At 44.9% G+C, this 19,092-nt stretch overlaps 1 protein-coding gene across 1 annotated transcript in view; it reads left to right on the plus strand.

Annotated features, from left to right (window-relative positions):
- VPS13B (vacuolar protein sorting 13 homolog B) overlaps window positions 1-19,092 on the plus strand; it is a 2,999,480-nt gene that overhangs the window by 1,330,065 nt on the left and 1,650,323 nt on the right. Inside the window, exon 22 of the mRNA XM_086966051.1 lies at window positions 2,357-2,487. Within this exon, the coding sequence (XP_086822177.1) occupies window positions 2,357-2,487 (131 nt within the window). The remainder of the gene's footprint in view (window positions 1-2,356; window positions 2,488-19,092) is intronic.

Raw genomic sequence — 19,092 nt, forward strand, 5'->3', positions numbered from 1 at the left:
CAGTGGTGCACAGGCTTCCCAGCCTCTGGGTTGGGCAGCCAGACATCAGGGCAGTCCAAAGCCACCAGCTGCAGCCTCCAAACACTTATTGTTTGCCTGCTTACCATCACAAGCCCCCATTCAGAGACAGGATACGCCATCACCTGCTCCACTGAGGGTTGATAACATCAGACAAACGGATTCTTTAAATTGTCCAAAGATGCTTGTTCCTCCCTTTCATGACTACACCGCCACCTTTTAAAATCAGGTTCCCCGGTCGACCCTTGCACCCCTAAACTGTTAGCTGCCGGGCAGAGGTTATCAACCCACTGGTTAATAAGATTCTTAATTGAGCCCTAGAAACAGCCATGGTTCCTAGAGTTTGGAAACGGGCAATGCTTCTTCCCCTGCTAAAAAAAAACCTACAGCGGATCCTGCCACCCCATCTAACTACAGAACCATTTCCCTACTACCGGCTTTTTCTAAGATGAGAAGTAGGTAATTGGACAACTGTTGAAGTATGTGGAGTTCAATGGGCTCCTTCACACAAGTCAATCAGTCTACTGCCTGGACAGTCGGGTCTGTCAGGACAGGCAGTTTATCGTTCGGTCCTGCAGGACTTTTTGATTTAGAATTGTTACACAGACTCAACTCCAGGAAGGTATTGCTTGGGTATCTTTTCTAAGGTAAGGAATCTGCGGTTAGCAGTCTCTATCAGACAAACAATTTACTTACCTTCAGTGATGCCTTAGAGACTCTTTCTAGCCGCAGATTTCTTACGAACCCACCCATTGTGCTGCTCTGCAAATGGATTTCTAGAAACTGTGCTTTCTTCTTTCCGGGCCCTAGTTGTCGACACCAGTGTTCAGTGTTCTTCATGGCCCTGCAGTCCTGGAGTGGAAAGTCGTGAAAAAAAAGTGACAGCGCGGTTTTGCCTATATAGGCAGTGCACATGTCACTCCAGCGTAGATGTCACCACCATGCAGAGTCAATCAATGCCACCTACCGGCACGTTGGGGTACTGCTCACAAATAATGGCAGGATCCAGCCTGCGCCTGAGGATGATTTTAAGGTAAGGAATCTGTGAGAGACAGAGTCTCTACCAGATAAGGCGTTACAGAAGGTAAGTAACTTGTTCGTCTGCCAGTAGAGGTGGTATCAGGGGCGGTGCACGTCGATGTGAGGAAACGGAAAAGCCTGATTCCTCACAACGACATGGATCGCCCTTTTTTTTTTACATCGTATGTGCATTTACCATGCATACCTTTACAGCGATTTTCGTTGTAAAGGCATACGTGATAAATGCACATGCGATGTAAAAAATGCGGAGTAATGGTATGCGGGGTAGGGGTCATTGCGGAGAAAAGGTATGCGGAGTCAAAGTCCGCGTGATAAAAAATTTGTTATAAAGGATATTTACCGGGAGAGGATGAGTTGGGTGTCACCTGCGTAGGATACTATGCTGAGTCCGTGTTGTCTGATGATGGTGGCGAGGGGGGCCATGTAGATGTTGAAGAGAGTGGGGCTGAGTGACCATCCTTGGGCTACTCCGCAGTTGATTTCCGTGGGTTCGGAGAAGAAGGGTGGTAGTCTGATACTTTCGGTTTTGCCGGTGAGGAAAGAGCGGAGCCAGTCGAGAGCGGTTCCCTCTATGCCGGCGTCGTGGAGTCTGGCAGTGAGAGTGTGGTGGGAGACTGTGTCGAAGGCTGCAGAGAGGTCGAGTAGGATTATGGCTGCGGTGTGTCCTTGGTCGAGGAGGGTGCGGATGTCATCTGTGGCGACTACTAGAGTGGTCTCTGTGCTGTGGTTGCTGCGGAATCCGGATTGGGAGGGGTCGGGATGGAGTTTTCTTCGATGATCCTTTTCCTATTTTTGCGTCTTTTCTTGAAATAATTGGCTCTAATTTAAAATGTCCCGCTGCTGAAAACTAGATATTCAGTAAAAATGTTTTACACTTAATTATTATGTTTATTCAGGAATGGACACACATTGATTTTTAATAGCTTTCACTTATTTTATTATATTTATTTTTGTCTTTTTTTTCTTTTGTTTGTATCCTCCTTGATGGCTAGATATTGTGATTTAATCATGTATGTACCACTTTTCTTAAATAAAATCATATTTTATGGTTTCATTAGGCCATGGTTAACAATAGTTGTAATTCGAAAGGGGGAAGGGAGAGAACTATGCCAGATTGACGTTGAGTGGTCATCCTGACACCAGAACGTATCTGACCCTCCTGTACTTTCACTAGACACCCATGCATTTTGCAGATGTAATGTATTTACTAGTGAACTTCCCTTCAGCAGGGGTAATGTAGCTCTTACTTTAGTGTTTTGCAATTAAAGGGTATTCTGTTGTGCTTTCCCTGGCCTAGAGTCCCGCCCGCTGTCGGTGCCAGTGAAGGTGATGCCCAGCTCCGCCGCGGGCAGCAGGTCGACTCCAGAGGAGCGCATGAAGGAATTCATTGGGGTTGTGTGGAATGCAGTGAAGCGGCTCACTCTTCAGGTAAGAAGAAAGGGGTGTAAGAAAAGTAATGTCTTCCCGCCTTTTAAAGTCTTTTTTTGCAGCTCAGCACTTACACTTAATTCACACTCGCTCTAGCTCTCGCACTCAGGAAGCAAGGCACTGCATGTGAATTCACTTCAGCCCTCTTCTTACTTAGGAATCGCAGGAAAACTATTCCTGACCAATATGGTTAGCTGATGCGCTTAGTAAAAAGTGATTCGTTGGGTTTCAGTTTCACGAATATTTTCTGAACTATATTTTTATAAAACATAAACATCTAAACATCTTAGCTCGAAGCTCGCGTCACGGAATAGATTCCCTAAGCAAACCGTGAGCGAAAAGCCTGTTTGTGGACGGGGGATATCCCAGATGAATTGTGTTTCATATGACGGGCCGCGTGTTCTAACATGTGCCGGAGTTCTAATCTAAGCTAGGGTGGCCAGGCGTCCCGGGTTCCCCCGGACAATCCCGATTTTTATATGACTGTGCTGGTGTTTTTCCATAAAAGTCCTGGTTTTTGGCACAAAGGTATAGTCATTCTGAAAAACAGAAATTAAAATATGCTCTCTTTTAAAGAAATTCCTCTAAAGTGATTTCATGTATTAACTGTTTCTTTCAGGCATCACAGGAGAAGGTTGCCTGCTGCTCGCAACCGAGGGAAGTCAGAGTGTGAGGAGGGCAGGGAGCTCAGGGTGGAGGTCTAGAAAGAGAGAGAGAACAGTTTTAATATTTAACCCACATTTTATGTCTGATCTGCCCCAGGTTTTGCTTCTCAAAATCTGGTCTCCCTATCTAAGCTCAAGTGCTAAAGACGTGCTCTGGCGGTGTTCTGCAACGCTCTCCGGTTACAAAACGGCATTGCAAGCTTTATTCTCAGGAAGTCGCGAGGGTCCCTTCATCATTTACAAGCTACCGAGAAAGATTTAGAAAATACGAAGACTTAATCACTGGAACATTAGCCCAGGCAATGGCACGCATTCATGGCAGCCTGGCGAAGCCTTTACGATAGGCCGCGGATTACTGCACCAGCTGCATTGCACTGTGTGCAACCGGAAGGTCACGAGTTTGAATCCATACTGCCTGCCAGTAAGCTGTTGTCATAGCCAGGAGACGACTCCTGGCCACCCCTAGTGTGCACTAGTAAAACTGTCTCTATTCTACGTAAAGCCTATCGGTGCCGGATCCACAATGCAGACTTCAGGGCATCCCATTCAATAACAGCCATTGATCCTGATTTGGGTGCAACTTTGTTTGCGCCACAAGGGACATTCATTGCCAGGCGCTAATTGTATCCCCACAAGTTTTTGACTAATAGATTTTTAGCTGGTGATACCTGGTCCAAATTGTATCCTTCCAATGGCGCAGAGAGTGGGTCCATGCTTCTTTGAATGAGAGAGAAGATTCACAGGCAGCGCCCCACCCCATTTAGATCTCAGAATGGTACACCAACTATGCACCCAGTAATTACCACACCCTCCAACATCACTAATTGCGGGTGCTCCAAACGAGTCGCCTAGATGGAATAAGGGCCAATTAATCCAATTCTTTCTACTAGCATTTTCTTAACTTCTCGTTAACTTCTCAAGATCTCTTCTCCCTAGGCAGGTCTCCATCTGCATTAAATTAGTTCAGAGGCATATGTTGGCACAAGGTGGTTCAACTAGGAAGTGATATACTGGGTATCTGGCTCTAAAAGAACGACATTGTTTGACCATGCTTCCTCTGCAGTATCCACTAACTTAACAGGATTCCTGTGCTCTCTTTTGGTCCGCTTTTTAAAGAAATTTAGATCATTTATTTTATTTTTTATTTTTAGTGTTTTATACAGCGTGAACAAGACCCAGTCGGGTGTCAGAGCGCTTTACATGAATAACAAGAGGTATTTATAATGCATACAAAAACAATATACACAAAAACAAGGTATTGTTAAGACCCAGTCGGGTGTCAGAGCGCTTTACATGAATAACAAGAGGTATTTATAATGCATACAAAAACAATATACAAAAAAACAAGGTATTGTTAAGACCAAGTCGGGTGACAGAGTGCTGTACAGGAACATGAAAGGTAGTTATAGTACTAACGATAAACAATAGAGGTCAGCAAGGATTGGTCAAATAGGTAAAATGACATTATCAAATAATAGGGGGAGATAGTGCAAATAGTCACTTGTAAGTGATGGAGTGGGCAAACTCCAATGTATGTTATCATGATCTCCAATAAGCAGGAAATAGCAACAAGCTTGAGGAGAGGGAGGTAAAGTTTCAAAGTGAGGTGAATCTGTTTGATAGTAGAAGTTTTAATTTTTTTTAAAGAAGAAAGTGGAAGCACTGCATACACCGCAGTGGAGCTGCGCCTTCTCCTACCTTGCCACAAAAGCCTAGAACGTCTCACTGACACCTACGATCATCTCCATCCCTGTCAGAATTCAGAAGAGAACTCAAAACCTGGATTTTCAAATGAGACTATCCATACGTCACCACCCGGATACCCTCTGGGATGAGGAGCAACGCTTTACAAGACTGACTGACTGACTGATTGATTGAGTTTCCTTAGTGCTTGAGGTTGATAGTTAGCTCCTCTGGTGCAGGTTCTGATGTGATGTTTCACGGAAAGGTTATTGTCGGGGATTTTTCCTAAAGATTTAGCTGAGTGATTAATATGTAGGGTACAGTTCAAGGCAGTAAGATGTGGCAGCCAGACTTTGATTCTAGGGGCGATGTTGGGCAGTGAGATCAGTAAGAATTCGTTTTTAGGTGCATTGAATTTGACGTGATTACGAGTCAATCCGTTTTGAGTTTTTGTCAGTGTGCTATTAAGAATGTTCATGCCTTCGGGAGACGTAATCTTCATGTAGAGTTGAATATCGTTCGCATATACATGGTAGGAGATGCATGAAATAAAAATAATTATTTAATTTGTTCTCTATGACAGTACAAAAAATGCATACACCTTTAAGTAATTCCGTTCATTTCAGGAAGATGCAAGTTCAAGTTAGTTCAATCATCACCTAATAATCATAGTCAAACATCAACAAATTTGTCAGAGCTCTTATTCTGTAGTGTTTAAAGATAAAATAACCTCTTCTTTTCTGACGCCAAAAAACGTTCGCCAAAAACTATTTGGATCAGCCAGAGTAACAAAACAGCATATTTATTTATTTGGTGTATGATCCAGCACAAACTAGACCTGATCCATGTAGGAGTTCTTCATATAAAAACACTTACACTACATAAGCAATTTAATTCTCTTATGGTTGTATTTTGCTAATAATAGGTTGTAATTTATAGTTTACAGTCAGACGAAAACACATTCTTACAGGCAGTCCGAGTGAGTTCAAGCAGGCTAAAAAGAAATGGTTGCGGGTTTCCAGAAATACAGCCTGCCCGACGCTTTGCAGTCACTGCCAGTTCTACCTGGAATCACCTAACCCCTTACCAGGCTTCGAGTGGTCTAGACAAAAGGCCAGTTGAGCGGTGGCCGCGTCTCTGTGGTTCTTTGCGATCCTGTTGTGAAATTTAAGCAGTGATTGATTGTTCCATTTAAAATGTTAGTATTTTCACTTGGAGGAAATATAATGGAGACACTTCAACAGTTGTGAAAATGTAATTAGCCGTTTCTACTACTCATATGGCCACCGCTGTTCGAATCTGGAGGTGTTGACCCTGTGGCAATGAGATAGTGGTGGATTTCTATCGGTGGCCTCCCATAATGGAGACCAGAAGGACTGCAGTAGCCCACTATGGCAAATCCAGCCCTGTCAGGGAGACGTGGTCATAAGTGCATTTTTCCAGCAGAGGAGCCTAGCCAAGTTGTGAAGCCCGGTTCATGGGCACTCAGCTCCAGCGGCCTGCAAAGGTGCCCTGGAGCCCTCTGCATAGCAGAGGCAGGGGAGAGACTTCACGAGGTTTACAGCAAAATTAAATACCCACTACTGGTTAAGTTTTTTGCTGCAAAAAAAAGAAGTAAATGTAATCTGTTTTTCTGGTACAGGCAGAAGATGATATCTACTTGATGCTCTAAAGAGGGACATGGTGACATAATGGGTACGGTGGAAACTAAGCTGTAAAAAGTCACTAGGCAACAAAGCATTTGACTGCAGGAAGATGATAGCACTGCCTTTACATGATACATAGTCCTTTTATAGCTTTGCCTTTACTTCTGTATACATTAAAAACGCGCTGTGTAGCACCATACTTGGCCATGTGCTTTTTTTCAAATGTAGATTGATGCGCAGTACTAACTGTTCAGTCATTAATTCACAAACTGAAACAAACACCAAGTAAATTAGTTATCTAGAGAAGGGTATCTTAAACGTATATATTAATTTGCACTACTGAGACAGAGCTGAATAAAAGATACATAGTCAGTTGAGAATTCAAGTAAAGGATTGAATGAACAAACCAGTAGCGCCTGTGATGAATAGTCCTCCAGGATGACTATGTTGTGGACAGTTTCTTAGGTGCTTTCTCTATGCCAGAGTTATATTACATTTGCGGAAGAAATTCTGTGCCCAGCACTTCTACTTTAGAGCAAACAGCATTTCCTTTTCGAGACTGCGAGAAAGCTTTTCTGGTCTGCTTATCTGAAAGAATTATTATTTTTGAACTTTTAGACTGAGCGAAAAACTAAAGGCCTAACACCCCATTAAACAGACCAATCCTTATTATTTGTATTTATTTTGGTATTTTTGTATATCGCAGACATGGCCCGAAGGCATCAGAGCGCTTTACAACAGTAGCATGATACAAGGGTACATCAATTTATAGTTACAATAATGATGTTAAAACATTTGCATCTGTAGCTGCGGCCAGGACAAATGTAGCCGTTGGACAAGGGATATACAGAGTTCAAGCATCGATTTGGATGGTGGCGACACAGAGGGAAGGTAGTTCGTCTCCTGGATAGAGTACTTGGGGAAATGGTTGAGGGTGACACCCCAGGTGTCTGTCAAACAGGAGGAGCATGCGGTCCTTTTTGAAGGTGGTTATTCAGGTTGTTAGGCGAACATTACCAGTTTGAGTGCCAAGATCCTATTCCATGTTAGATCCCGTCATGGGATCATCTTCAGAGAGAATAATCGAGCATTTAAGTGAATTTTGTGCCCTAGCTACCTTACAGTTGTTCTGTCATTTTAGTAGTAGTTGAAACTACTAGTTAAAAAAAGATTTCTTACAGAAATTATTCTGTCTGAGATCTCATCTACCATTTACAGCTTCGAATGATTCTTGGCTGGTGTACATCCTAAAAGTGCTAGGACCTGTGGTCGTTCCTGTCATCTGTGACATCCTCAGTTAGTCACCAGCTTTTGGGCAGCTTCCTCGAGCCTGGAAGAGAGGCGTAATAACTACTTTTTTCATTAAAAGCTGATTATGACTCTTCTCCTGCTGCCTCAGCTAACAGGGGAAGAATGTAGCTGGCTGGCTTACTCAGCTAACAGGGGAAGAAGGTAGCTGGCTGGCTTACTCGGGTACTGGAAGATTGTAAGTTCTAGAATGGAACTAGGCCCCTCTGAATGAGTTACGGACGCTTAGGGATAACTGTATCAAAACAGAGCTGTCGCTTTTAGATGCATCTGCAGCGTTTAATGTGGTTCGTCATGAGATTCTAATTTGCCATCTCTCGGACGCGGGTCGGGATGCAGGTTTGAAACAGTGCTTTGGTTTAAATCCTTCTTGAGAGAGCTTACCCAAGTGGTTTCTCTTACCATGCTTCACTTGTGATTTGAGGAGCACCCCAGGACTCAACTACCTACCCATTTTTTTCAATCTATACTTGGAATGACTAGACAAATTGGTTACGGCTTTTGGCTTAAAGTTCACTCCTACACAGATAACTCCTAGAGCTTTTATATGGAAATTCAATATTGGAAGGACACTAACTTAGTGAAGATGAATGAGGAGAAATTGACGAGGGTGGAGAATAACCCGCTTCAGACAGCTGTGTATGGCCCATCTGATTAGGGCTTGCCCCTGTGTAAACATAATAGGTTGGTAATCTGAGTGTGACGCCTGATCATTACCTTCCATTGAGGTTCATGTTCATAAGGTTTGGTACTAAGGCAACTGAGACTCCTATGTAAAATCTTGCCTTGAGTTGTTTCTCAGCGGAAAGCAGAGCAGAGGTGATCAAGACTTGTGTACTTTTCCTTAAATACTGTGTCAATATCTTTTATATGGGGCTGATGGAATTAGTAATCTCAAGAATGCAAAAAGTGCAGAATATGGAAGTAAGGTGATTTGTGGCTTCTGAAAAAAATGATCATGTGTCAGGCGTAAATGCTCTTTTGAATTGCTCCTGGTTAAGGAGAGAACCTCTTTTAAGGTCCTTTGCTTGACCCATAAGCTCTGTTAGAAAACTGGGCCAACATTTTGGTCGTAATAATTGGTTTGAATGCTCCAGTTAGGCTTTTGAAATCCAGTGCAACCACCGTCCTCCCGTTTCCACTCTTCAAAAGAGTGTGATGCGGAGGAAGGGCTTATTGCTTGCGTGGCCCTCAGCTTTGAATTGGGCTAGATTGAACTCTATGGTTGGTTTCCAGTCATAGTCTTTTCAGAAAATAGCTGAAGACCTTGTTGTTTCGCTAAACAGTTTGCTCTGTTTGTGGCTTCTCTGCCTTCTGCCTCTCTTTTGTGTTTTTTAGGTTTATGATATGTTTGCGGTGATAGTGTGCTGTAGAAATAATTAAATACTTATTAGGTGAGACATTACGCAGCCTAGCATGAGTTAAACTAGTGGCTAACCTTGAGTGAAGAATTTAGCCCCTTTTCAGTTCACATGAATACCGCTAATCGTGCATATCAATCTAGGTACAAAATGGCCAGAGAGAAAAGAATTGATTTGAAACAAAAAGAAATGTTAAGGTTTCACAAAAATTGCCACCCTTTACGAAGAACCTTCTCTAACATACGGAGTGTGCTTTTTGAAGCAATAACTATGCCTAGCTACCACACCTTACCTCAATACTGTGCTACCCTAAACATGGACTATTCTAACTGCACTCTAAGAACTGTGACAACACTTCTGTCTTAAAAAAAACACCAGACGTATTTCTTCTAGGGTGAAACATATGTTGGCTGATCCTTTAGGTAAAGAAAATTATGTGATCAATATAAGGAGAATAAACCTTATCATTCCCGTTACTTGTGCTTTCGTTTTTTAACGCAACAAACATGTGTGATAAACACTTTGAAACTTGAGGTACCTTACATTCCCTGCATTATGTATTCATTATACTATAGAGTAAATTAAATTGCCTTAGCTGTTAACTGTACCATATACAATTTATCTAATTATTGGCAACTTTGGAGACACAAGACACCTCAGGCCCTATTTACCCTGTAATTAATTATCCTGTGGTATTTCCTGTGCTATTCTTATCTCCGTAGCCCGTGTTTCCGGTTTTTCCTTCCTCACCTTCTCAAATTTCTGAGGCATATTCTATTCTTGCATGCTAATATTTGTCTCTTGTAAACACAAGGAGATGATGGACGGAGCGCTGAAACATTTCAGACACTCACCCCCAGTCACAGATCTGGGTTGAATCCATCATCATTCTTTAGGTCACTTCGCCTCCTCAGTTCAGACCCAGCTATATGCAAATCAGTCTTGACCCTGCGCCTCATGGGAACAGTCCAGCCTGAACTGCCAAGCTTCCCTGAACCAGAAACAAGCATCCTGGGACCGGTTTTTGGGTAACACCCTTCATCAGCCAGTCTAGCTTGAATCCAGTGGCAAAGTGAGCAAGGGACCCATGTCTGGGGATACCCTGCCAACTTAGAGCGAACACAGCAAACTCAAGGAGATGATGGACGGAGAGCTGAAACAGAAGGGTAATTTTCTTGTGCCCTTCGCTTCCTTCTTTTTGTACCGTGCTCTGTCATCCAGCTCCCTAGTCACCCCCTTACGATTGGTTCAAAATTGAGAATATTGCCGTTTTCCTCTCAAATATGCCAGGTTTTATGTGATGAAAACATGCTTGATTTGTGTTGAGCGCTTCCCTCCATTCTGATAGGAAGACAGGTTCTCATTTCCATTAATCAGTAAGACACCGCAGGGGTGCTTGCAAAGAGAATAGCAACGTACCATAAATTGTAGCTATTTCTTGGTTTCCATTTCCCGTGCTAGCAGGTCCCTATAAACTCATGTCTCGACTGGTGTTTCTTGTCCATAACTCTGCAGTGGCCACAGCGTGTGGTATATTTCAATTACAGTGATTTATAGAAATCTCTATAATCTTTCATCAACCACCAGTATTTCAAAAATGTGACATTACAAATTCATTGTCAAGAGTAGGACTTCAATGCGCAGAATTAAATTATATCTTAAGGGGAAGATCCTGGGTGTTAAGGGTCTCTAAGTTTGCAACAGCCTCAACCCATGAATCCGTACAAAAGTTTGTAACCTCCAGAAAACACAGCTTTTCTAACAGGCCTTCATTTAGGTTTTGTACCACTTAGAGAGCTACTGAAGGATGCCAGATCTATGTTCCTCCTGTTCATCTGGCTAGACTCTAACTCCCTTCAGAACTTACTGTACTTATTACCTCCTCGTTAGTCTTCCTCGCCACATGACTAACAAAGTGAGCTTCAGCTCCACACCAGAACCCTCCAAAGCAAAAAGTCAGCCTCCCATGCCTCCCATCCCTTCCCAAGATGGCCGACCCAATACCACCTGACCTCTATAAGAGGCGGGCCGGCCCAACCCATCAGCCTGTTTTTTTTGTTCTACGCGTCATTACTCTCCAGATGCATCTTCAGGTAAGTGGTTCCTGCTGTTGCGGGAGCATGGGTCCTTGGTTGGTGGTCCTGCGCTAGCGGACTCTGGGGCCTACCCCTGGTCTCTTTTGGGGCTGGTTAGGCTCTGCCTTAGCGGGCCAAGGGTCAAGAGGGGGGGCGGGCGGAGTCGTCTGGGGCTCTGTTATTCTGCTCCCATTTGCCCCTCGCCTCGCACTGTCTCAGTTGTTGGTTGTTGGCTTTTGTCTAAACACCACGGAGCTGTGGCTAAGTGGTGAGTCTTGTGTCTCTGTGGCACGGGCTTCCACGGAACCTGGTTTGGATAGACACAGACCTGCCTTGACTCGATTTGGTTCTTGTGCTGCAGCTGCTGGCAAACAGCACTATCTGCCTCTCTGGTGCACAAGGTGTCTCTGCGCTGGTCTGTCTCTCTTGTTCGTTCTGCGTTCCCCTTCCTTCGGGGTTCGTTGTGCTTTCTTGTGCCTGTTGTCCCCTGGTGGGTGTTTGCCTGCCTGTTTGGGGCTTGGCTTTGGTCCTGGTCCCCTTCGGTGCCCTTGATGTCGGGGGCGCTTGTTGTGGTTTCCTGCGGCCTCCGGGTCTCCTTTGCCTTGCACTTGCCTGGGCTTTATTGTCCCGGGGCTCTGTTATTGCTGTTGCGCTCCCGTCCGGGGTTCCTTTGGGCGACTGTGGTCCGTATCCCGCCTGCATCTCCTTGTTGGGGGGGTTTGTGTGTCTTGATTTTTGCTGTTCGGGTGGGGTGCTGGTTTCCTTTCCTGCGCCTCCGTCCATTCTGGCGGCTCCTACCGGTCTGGATTGGTTCCGTCTGGTTCCTTTGCTTCTGCCCTTGTGTCCTTCCGAACTTGGTGGATTTTGTTTTCTTCTCCCCTCTGACCTTTGGTTTGGAGGTGGTTCGGCTCTCTCGCTGTTGGTGGTCCACCGTACAGTGTTGCTGGGCTTTGGTCGGACTGTGTCTCTTGCTGCTGTGGCTTTTTAGTTGGGTCGCTGTGGTGGGGTTTCCCTCTGTTTCTTTGGTTCCTATGGGGCCCTGGTGACTCATGTCCTGTTTGGGTTTTTGCTCCCCTCTCGCTTTGTGCTGTCCTTGGCCGGTCTTGGCGTGTTTGGCCCAGCTTGCTGCTCTCTGTTCGTGGGCCTGTTTGCGGTTGCTTTGGCTCCGTGCGGTCTTGTGCTGTGCTTTCTCTGTCCTCTTTTGGTCAGTTCACATTTTCTGGGGGCACTTCGTGTCTCGGGGGTCCGGGTGTTCGGCCCTTCCAGTTTCCTTCTGTCCCGGGCTGGTTCTTCCTGCTCGTGGTTGCCTCTCTTGAGTGGCTTTTCCACTTGTCTGGCCTGCTGGGTTTGCCCTCTTCCGTGGGGGGTCCCATCCTGCTCCTTTGGTTGCTTGTGAGTTTTCCATGAAGCCGCTTGGCTTTGGTATTTGCTCACTTTGTTAGTCATGTGGCGAGGAAGACTAACGAGGAGGTAATGCCTCGTTTACTTACCGGTAACCTTCATTACTCCGAGTATAGTCTTCCTCGACACATGAGTTCCCATCCCTCCCTCCCTCCCTGTCTGGCTATCGGCTTCATGTTTGTGCTTGGTGGTTTCAGGCTGATGGGTTGGGCCGGCCTGCCTCTTATAGAGGTCAGGTGGTATTGGGTCGGCCATCTTGGGAAGGGATGGGAGGCTGACTTTTTGCTTTGGAGGGTTCTGGTGTGGAGCTGAAGCTCACTTTGTTAGTCATGTGGCGAGGAAGACTATACTCGGAGTAATGAAGATTACCGGTAAGTAAACGGGGCATTTTCTTCTCTGCTCCACTTCTCTGAAGCGGCCAAGGAAAGCTGTATCACTTTACAAAAATCTTAAATTATTAACCTAAATACTCAAATGGTCGCAAATTATAACATGAAAAAGAATTATAAATCAAAGGGGTGTGACATACTTTTTGCACGATACAAAATATTACTAACTGGTTTTAAATAGATATAAAAAAAACATTGAGAGCCCAGGCATTTTGTTCACATTAAGCGTAACTTATTCCAACGAAAAATAGGATTTCTGCTGACAGAATCCAAAACCCAGGCTCGGTTTTTGCTGAAATTGCTCTTTTTAAAACTACAGAGATTCCTCTAGTTTTGTGAGGTTATGGGAAGCCATGCAGGCTATACTTATGCACAAAATCCTTTATTGTTCCGCTCACTACAGCAACTAAAGTCAGAATTCTGGCGAATACTTCTAACAGCCGATTCCTAACCTTTTGAATATCTCCAGGTCACAGACTGGATGCGTAACTTTTTTTTTAGCATAGCCCCTGCATGCCAGTAGATGGATCTGCCCCGGGTGTGACAGGTGGAGCATGCGGGCAAACCTGGAGGAGTTGGCACTTGCGACACAGCAGCCTCAGTGATCACGCGTCCTGTTGTATCCAAGGAAAGCCCCTTGGGAGGCGTTTCACATGTGAGGTTTAAACGTACACCAGCCATTTTAGAAGAAAGACCAATGGGAGGCACAATAAACGTGACAGGATTCTCTAACTGTCGTAAATGTGACAGAAGATGGAGAGGTTCTTTTGTAGTGTCATGAGAGAACGCAATGCCTATCTGAGGAACACTGACAAAGTTGTATCTTGGCTGATATTTATCAATAATTAAACTTCTATTCCCACACATAATGCACTTCTAAACTTACAACTATATAAAGTAGGTATAAAAGTTTTTGCAGTTGGTGTAACGGAATGGATTTCTGGACACAATAAGGGACATGAAGAAAACTGGACAGATGCGCATTTTCCTAACCATTTGACAGCAAAATGTCTGTTGTATGGGAACTCTGCAGGACTATAGTTATATGAAATAAGACACATGCATTGTAGGCTTTTGAAAATGGCCTTAAAATTTGATGACTGTGGAACAGCATTAAATGATTGCCAACCAAGAGCCTAAGTTTCTACGTTTACAAGATCTTCTATGAATCGTGCCCCTCTTGGTTTGAACAATCTTGTCAGAAGTGTGTGAAGTGGAAAACTTATTTCTAGGTCTCGTATACCAGACAGCTTTTAGCAGTCTTTAGGCAAAAGCCTCTTGTTGACCATACCAAAATCCTATATTAGGTTTCAGAGCCACCCATTGCTTATCATTGGTTGACTTATTGTCACCCTCTTAGTTTTGCTGCTTATTCGATGGCTTGCATTTCTCGTCTTCTATTTGTACCAACTCTGTTGGATATCCTCTTTGCCATCCTTTTGAGTAGATGACTGGCATATTTCCACTGCTCACATTTAGGGGACTACCTTTTTCTTTCATCACTCCATGAGAATGCATGTGTTTTCTAGCTCCCTCCGTTGTGGACTGCTTCCCATCCTCAAACACATGCCCACTTGTGCTCTGTGTTACTCCCTCATCCCTCCCATATGCATGCCATTGTTTCCCCAACCCATACTCATTAAAAATTTTGTATTGGAAAACTTTGGTCCACCCTCAAGGGCCAGCGTAGTTTCCCTTGCCCAGCCCCGCAAACCCCCCCCCCCCCCCCCCCCCCCCCCACGACCACCCACTCCCTGTACTCTCCAACCACCTGCTCCTTGTTTACAAAACCATTCATGGCCCACAACATTTTTTACATTCATTTTATTTATTTTGCAGGAGCCAGTAAGGGCTATTTGATGCGTCACTACTCTGCAATCCAAGATTCCCTGTCACACTATTAAAATTACCTTTTCTTTATTTACCAATCCAAATGGTGTCTGCTTCTTGAAGCGGTAAACAAACGATGCACTTATGTCACTCCCCAGCCATGCGCTTGCGTGGTGATTACTTTATTTTTGATTTGCATTCACTTCAGAGGATCAGCAAACTTATTTTGCTTTTTACCTGTGCTGCATAGCATCGGCAAAAGCATTGGGTTTGATAAGGGAGACCTATTGGCATTGTCAATGGTTGTTGTATTTGTATTAGGGAAACATAGCTTTTTCTAGAATAGTTTACTTTCCTCCAGTAAAATCCTGAATGTTATTTAAGGGCTGCAAGATATATAATGCTGTCACTCAGCTTAGCTAGTGGTATCCGCAATTAATATGCTCCTTGTGTCCTGGGAACTGAACTTCGCTTGTGTATGTCTTGTGTTGTCAGAGAACCCGCTCAAATAAAAGCATGATGCAGCTCTTTTATACACTACAAGGGCAGAGATGAAAGCTTTCCCCACCTCAACATGACATCTCTGCCCGTAAAAGGGGTAGAGTACAGGCTTCGTGGATCCACGTTTCTGTGGTGATCTATATCCTTCGAGTCATTGTGCTGTAAAATAGTTAATGTGGTTTCTAAAAATAAATCCAAATTAACTTTCTTTTTGGGAGGAACTCATGAAGTTTTGAGGCAGAGGGAAACGTCTTGTTTGAGTGAACCCAAGTACTGCATAGCTACGAATTAGCCTCTCCTGCACCAAAATGTTTGCCTTTATATAAATAATTAATGCAAACAGCATTTCCTCTGGATGAGCAAAAGTTCTTTTACTTTTTGGTACGTCAATAGTCTTGCATGTTTAGTTCACTTGGATCCTCTGACTTACAAGTGCTCTGAAGCATGCAAAATTCCAGTAGAGGGTCCATATTTCTGTCCACCGGCTCCTCCAGCGCTACTGGTGTTTGAGGCTCACTAACTGATTCCCATTAACTTTTTAGACCTGTCTTGAGAGCACCGCTGGTCTGCAAGATGTATTGTTACCAATTCTTTATAATATATATGGAGTGGGCTTTGGCTCCACCCGGAACAGTTTTATCTCTCACCACATGCAATTGGTTCTTTGGTGAATCTTTCCGCCTTCCAGAAACTTCTTTCATTGGAAAGCTTGAGGGACTGTTTTACATCTGAAAAGTACACTCCATTATTATACCGTTTGTAACTGGCAATACTTTATCTCCTACATGCATTTTAGAAAGAAAGAAATACCCATTTTATATTTTAACCCGACATAAGCAAAGTTAATAGAGTAGGCAGAATGTGATAAACTGCATTAGCGCAAGCAGCACAAGTAAACAGCTTTTGTGATTTAGTGTTTACATGCATTGGCACGATATAGCCCGGCCAATTAGCTCTACCACTGCTTGTTTCACATTGTTCCCAATTGATGAGGTTGTAACATATTCATACTTAGTCAAAATGTATTTAATCTTACAGGTACCTTATAAAACCTATTCCTCTTTCCCCACCCACTTCTCTTCCTCAAGGCAGGGGCGGCTCTAGGCTCATGGCGGCCCTGGGCAGGGAGCGTAGGTAGGGGGCCCCGGAAGAGGGGATCCGGGCGGCGCGGAGGCCAGTGAAGGGGTGGGGGGGGGGGGGGGGGGAGGGGTCAGAGTGTTTGGAAGTGGAACAGAGCGGGAGGCCGCCATACAAATATGTATCTATCCTCAGAGGATTATTATATTAAGGATATATTTTGGCGTGGTGGCTCCTGGGGTTTGGTGGCCCTGTGCAGATGCACAGCTTGCACATGCCTAAGGCTGCCCCTGCTCACGGGAACCATTAATACACAACCCTTACAACAAATCCATGACTGTCAAAGATTCCTAACTTTGGCACACTATCGGATTTAATGACAAACAATATAGGTTTGGATGCTGTATGTTTACCATAGGTCTATTTCCAAATGACATTGTGCATTATTGTTATCTAAAATTCAGTTTTTACACTCACTTAGGACTAATTTCCCCGTAACCTACATGCTTTGTAAATTTTTCCACCAACAATTCCTTTTTTTGGTCACGTCTAACAGCGCTCATCTTCTTAGGTACAAGAGATGTAACCGAACGCCTTTAGCTACATTACCTTCCACTCCAGTCTACCGCCACTTCACTCCACTCTACCCCTCTCTTGTCTACCCCACTACACTCTGTCCCAATCAACCCCACTCTATTCCACTTCAGTCTACCCCATTCCACTCCAGTCTACCCCACTTTAATCTACCCCACTCAACTCCAATGTACCCCAATCCACTCATCCCCACTCCACCCCATCTATTCCACCTCACTCCAGTCTACCCCACTCTACTCCAATACACCCCAGTCTACCCCAATCGACCGCACTTCACTCCACTCCACTATACCCCAGTCTATCGCACTGCACTCAATATACTGCACTCCACCCGCAGCATACCAATCTACCTCAATCTACAGCACTGCAATCTACCTCACTCCAATCCAATCCAGTTTACCCCAGTCTACCCCACTGCACCCCAATCCACCTCCTTCTACCCCAATCTACCTCATTCCACTCTAATCTACCCCACTCCACTTTAGTCTACCCCTCTCCACTTCAAGCTACCTCAGTCCACCCCACTTCACTCCACACCAACCTCTACTCCAATCTCCACGCAACTCAAATCTACCACTCTAATATACCCCACTCCACAGAACCCCAATCTATCTCACTCCAATCTGCCACAATTTAACCCACTCCACTCTACCCTAAGCTACCCAATTCCAATCTACCCCACTCACATCTACTCACTCCACTCCACCTCAATTGGTCCCATTCCTCTCTACATCTATCTAGCCCACTCCACTGCAATCTAGCTAGCTCCACTCCAGTCCAGCCCACTCCACTCCAGTCTACCCCACTCTACTCCAGTCTACCCCACTCCACTCTAGCCTACCCCAGTCTATCCCACTCCTTGCCACTTTAGTCTACTAAATTCCATTTCAGTCTACTCCAATCCACTCCACTCTACCCCACTTCACTTCACTCCAATATACTCTAATCTGCCAAACTCCATTCTACCGCCTCCACCCCGTGTACCTCAATGTAACTCACTCCACGCCACTCCAATATACCCCAAACTACCCCACTCCACTCAGTCTACCCCAGTCTACTGCATTTTACCTCACTCCACGTCATCTACCTCACTCCGCTCTAATCTACCACAAGCAAATATACCCAACTTCAATCTACCCCAGTCCACTCCACTTCAATCTCTACTACGATCTCCACTCCAATCCAGTCTACCCCATCCCACTCCAATATACCCCAATCTTCCTCACTCCAGTCTATCACAACTTAACTCACTCCAATCTGCCCCACTTCACTCTACCTGAATTTACCCCATTCTAATCCACCCCAATCTACCCCACTCCAATCTACCCTACTCCATTCTACCTCAGTCTACCTCCGCTCCACTGTACATCAGTCTATTCCACTCCACTCTGTCCCACTGCATCCACTCTAATTTACCCCATGCCACTTTACCACAATCTACCCCACTCCAGTCTACCCCACTCCACTCCAATATACACCTCTCCAATATACCCCACTCTACTCCACCCACGTCTACAGCACTTGATTCATATATACCCACTGCACTCAAATCTAGGCCACTCCACTCAGCCCTACTCCACCCCAGTCTACCCAATCCAACTCTACCCCACCCACTCTCTACCCGCTCCATTCTGCCCCAATCTGCTCCAATCTACCCCACTTTGCTCCATTGACCCCGGTTGACCCCACTGCAGTCTACTCCACTTCTAACTACCCTGCTCTACTCCAATGTCCCCAATCTACTCCATTCTATCTACCCCGCTTTAGTCTACCCCACTCCAACTTACCCCACTCCACCCTACTCTATTGTACTCCACCCCACTTCACTCTATTGACCCCAGTCTACCCCACTGCAATCTACTCCACTCTACTTCACTCTACTCCAATCTAATCCTCTCCAACGTACCCCACTCCACCCTACACCAGTCTACCCCACTCCACCCTACACCAGTCTACCCCACTCAACTCTAAACTACCCCACTGCACTCCAATCTACCCCTCTGCACTCTAATCTACCCCTCTCCAATCTACCCTGCTCTACCCACTCCACTCTACCCCACTTGACCCCACTCTAC

The sequence above is a fragment of the Lissotriton vulgaris genome, chromosome 4_1 (assembly GCF_964263255.1).
Source record: "Lissotriton vulgaris chromosome 4_1, aLisVul1.2, whole genome shotgun sequence".
Taxonomy (NCBI): Eukaryota; Metazoa; Chordata; class Amphibia; order Caudata; family Salamandridae; genus Lissotriton; species Lissotriton vulgaris.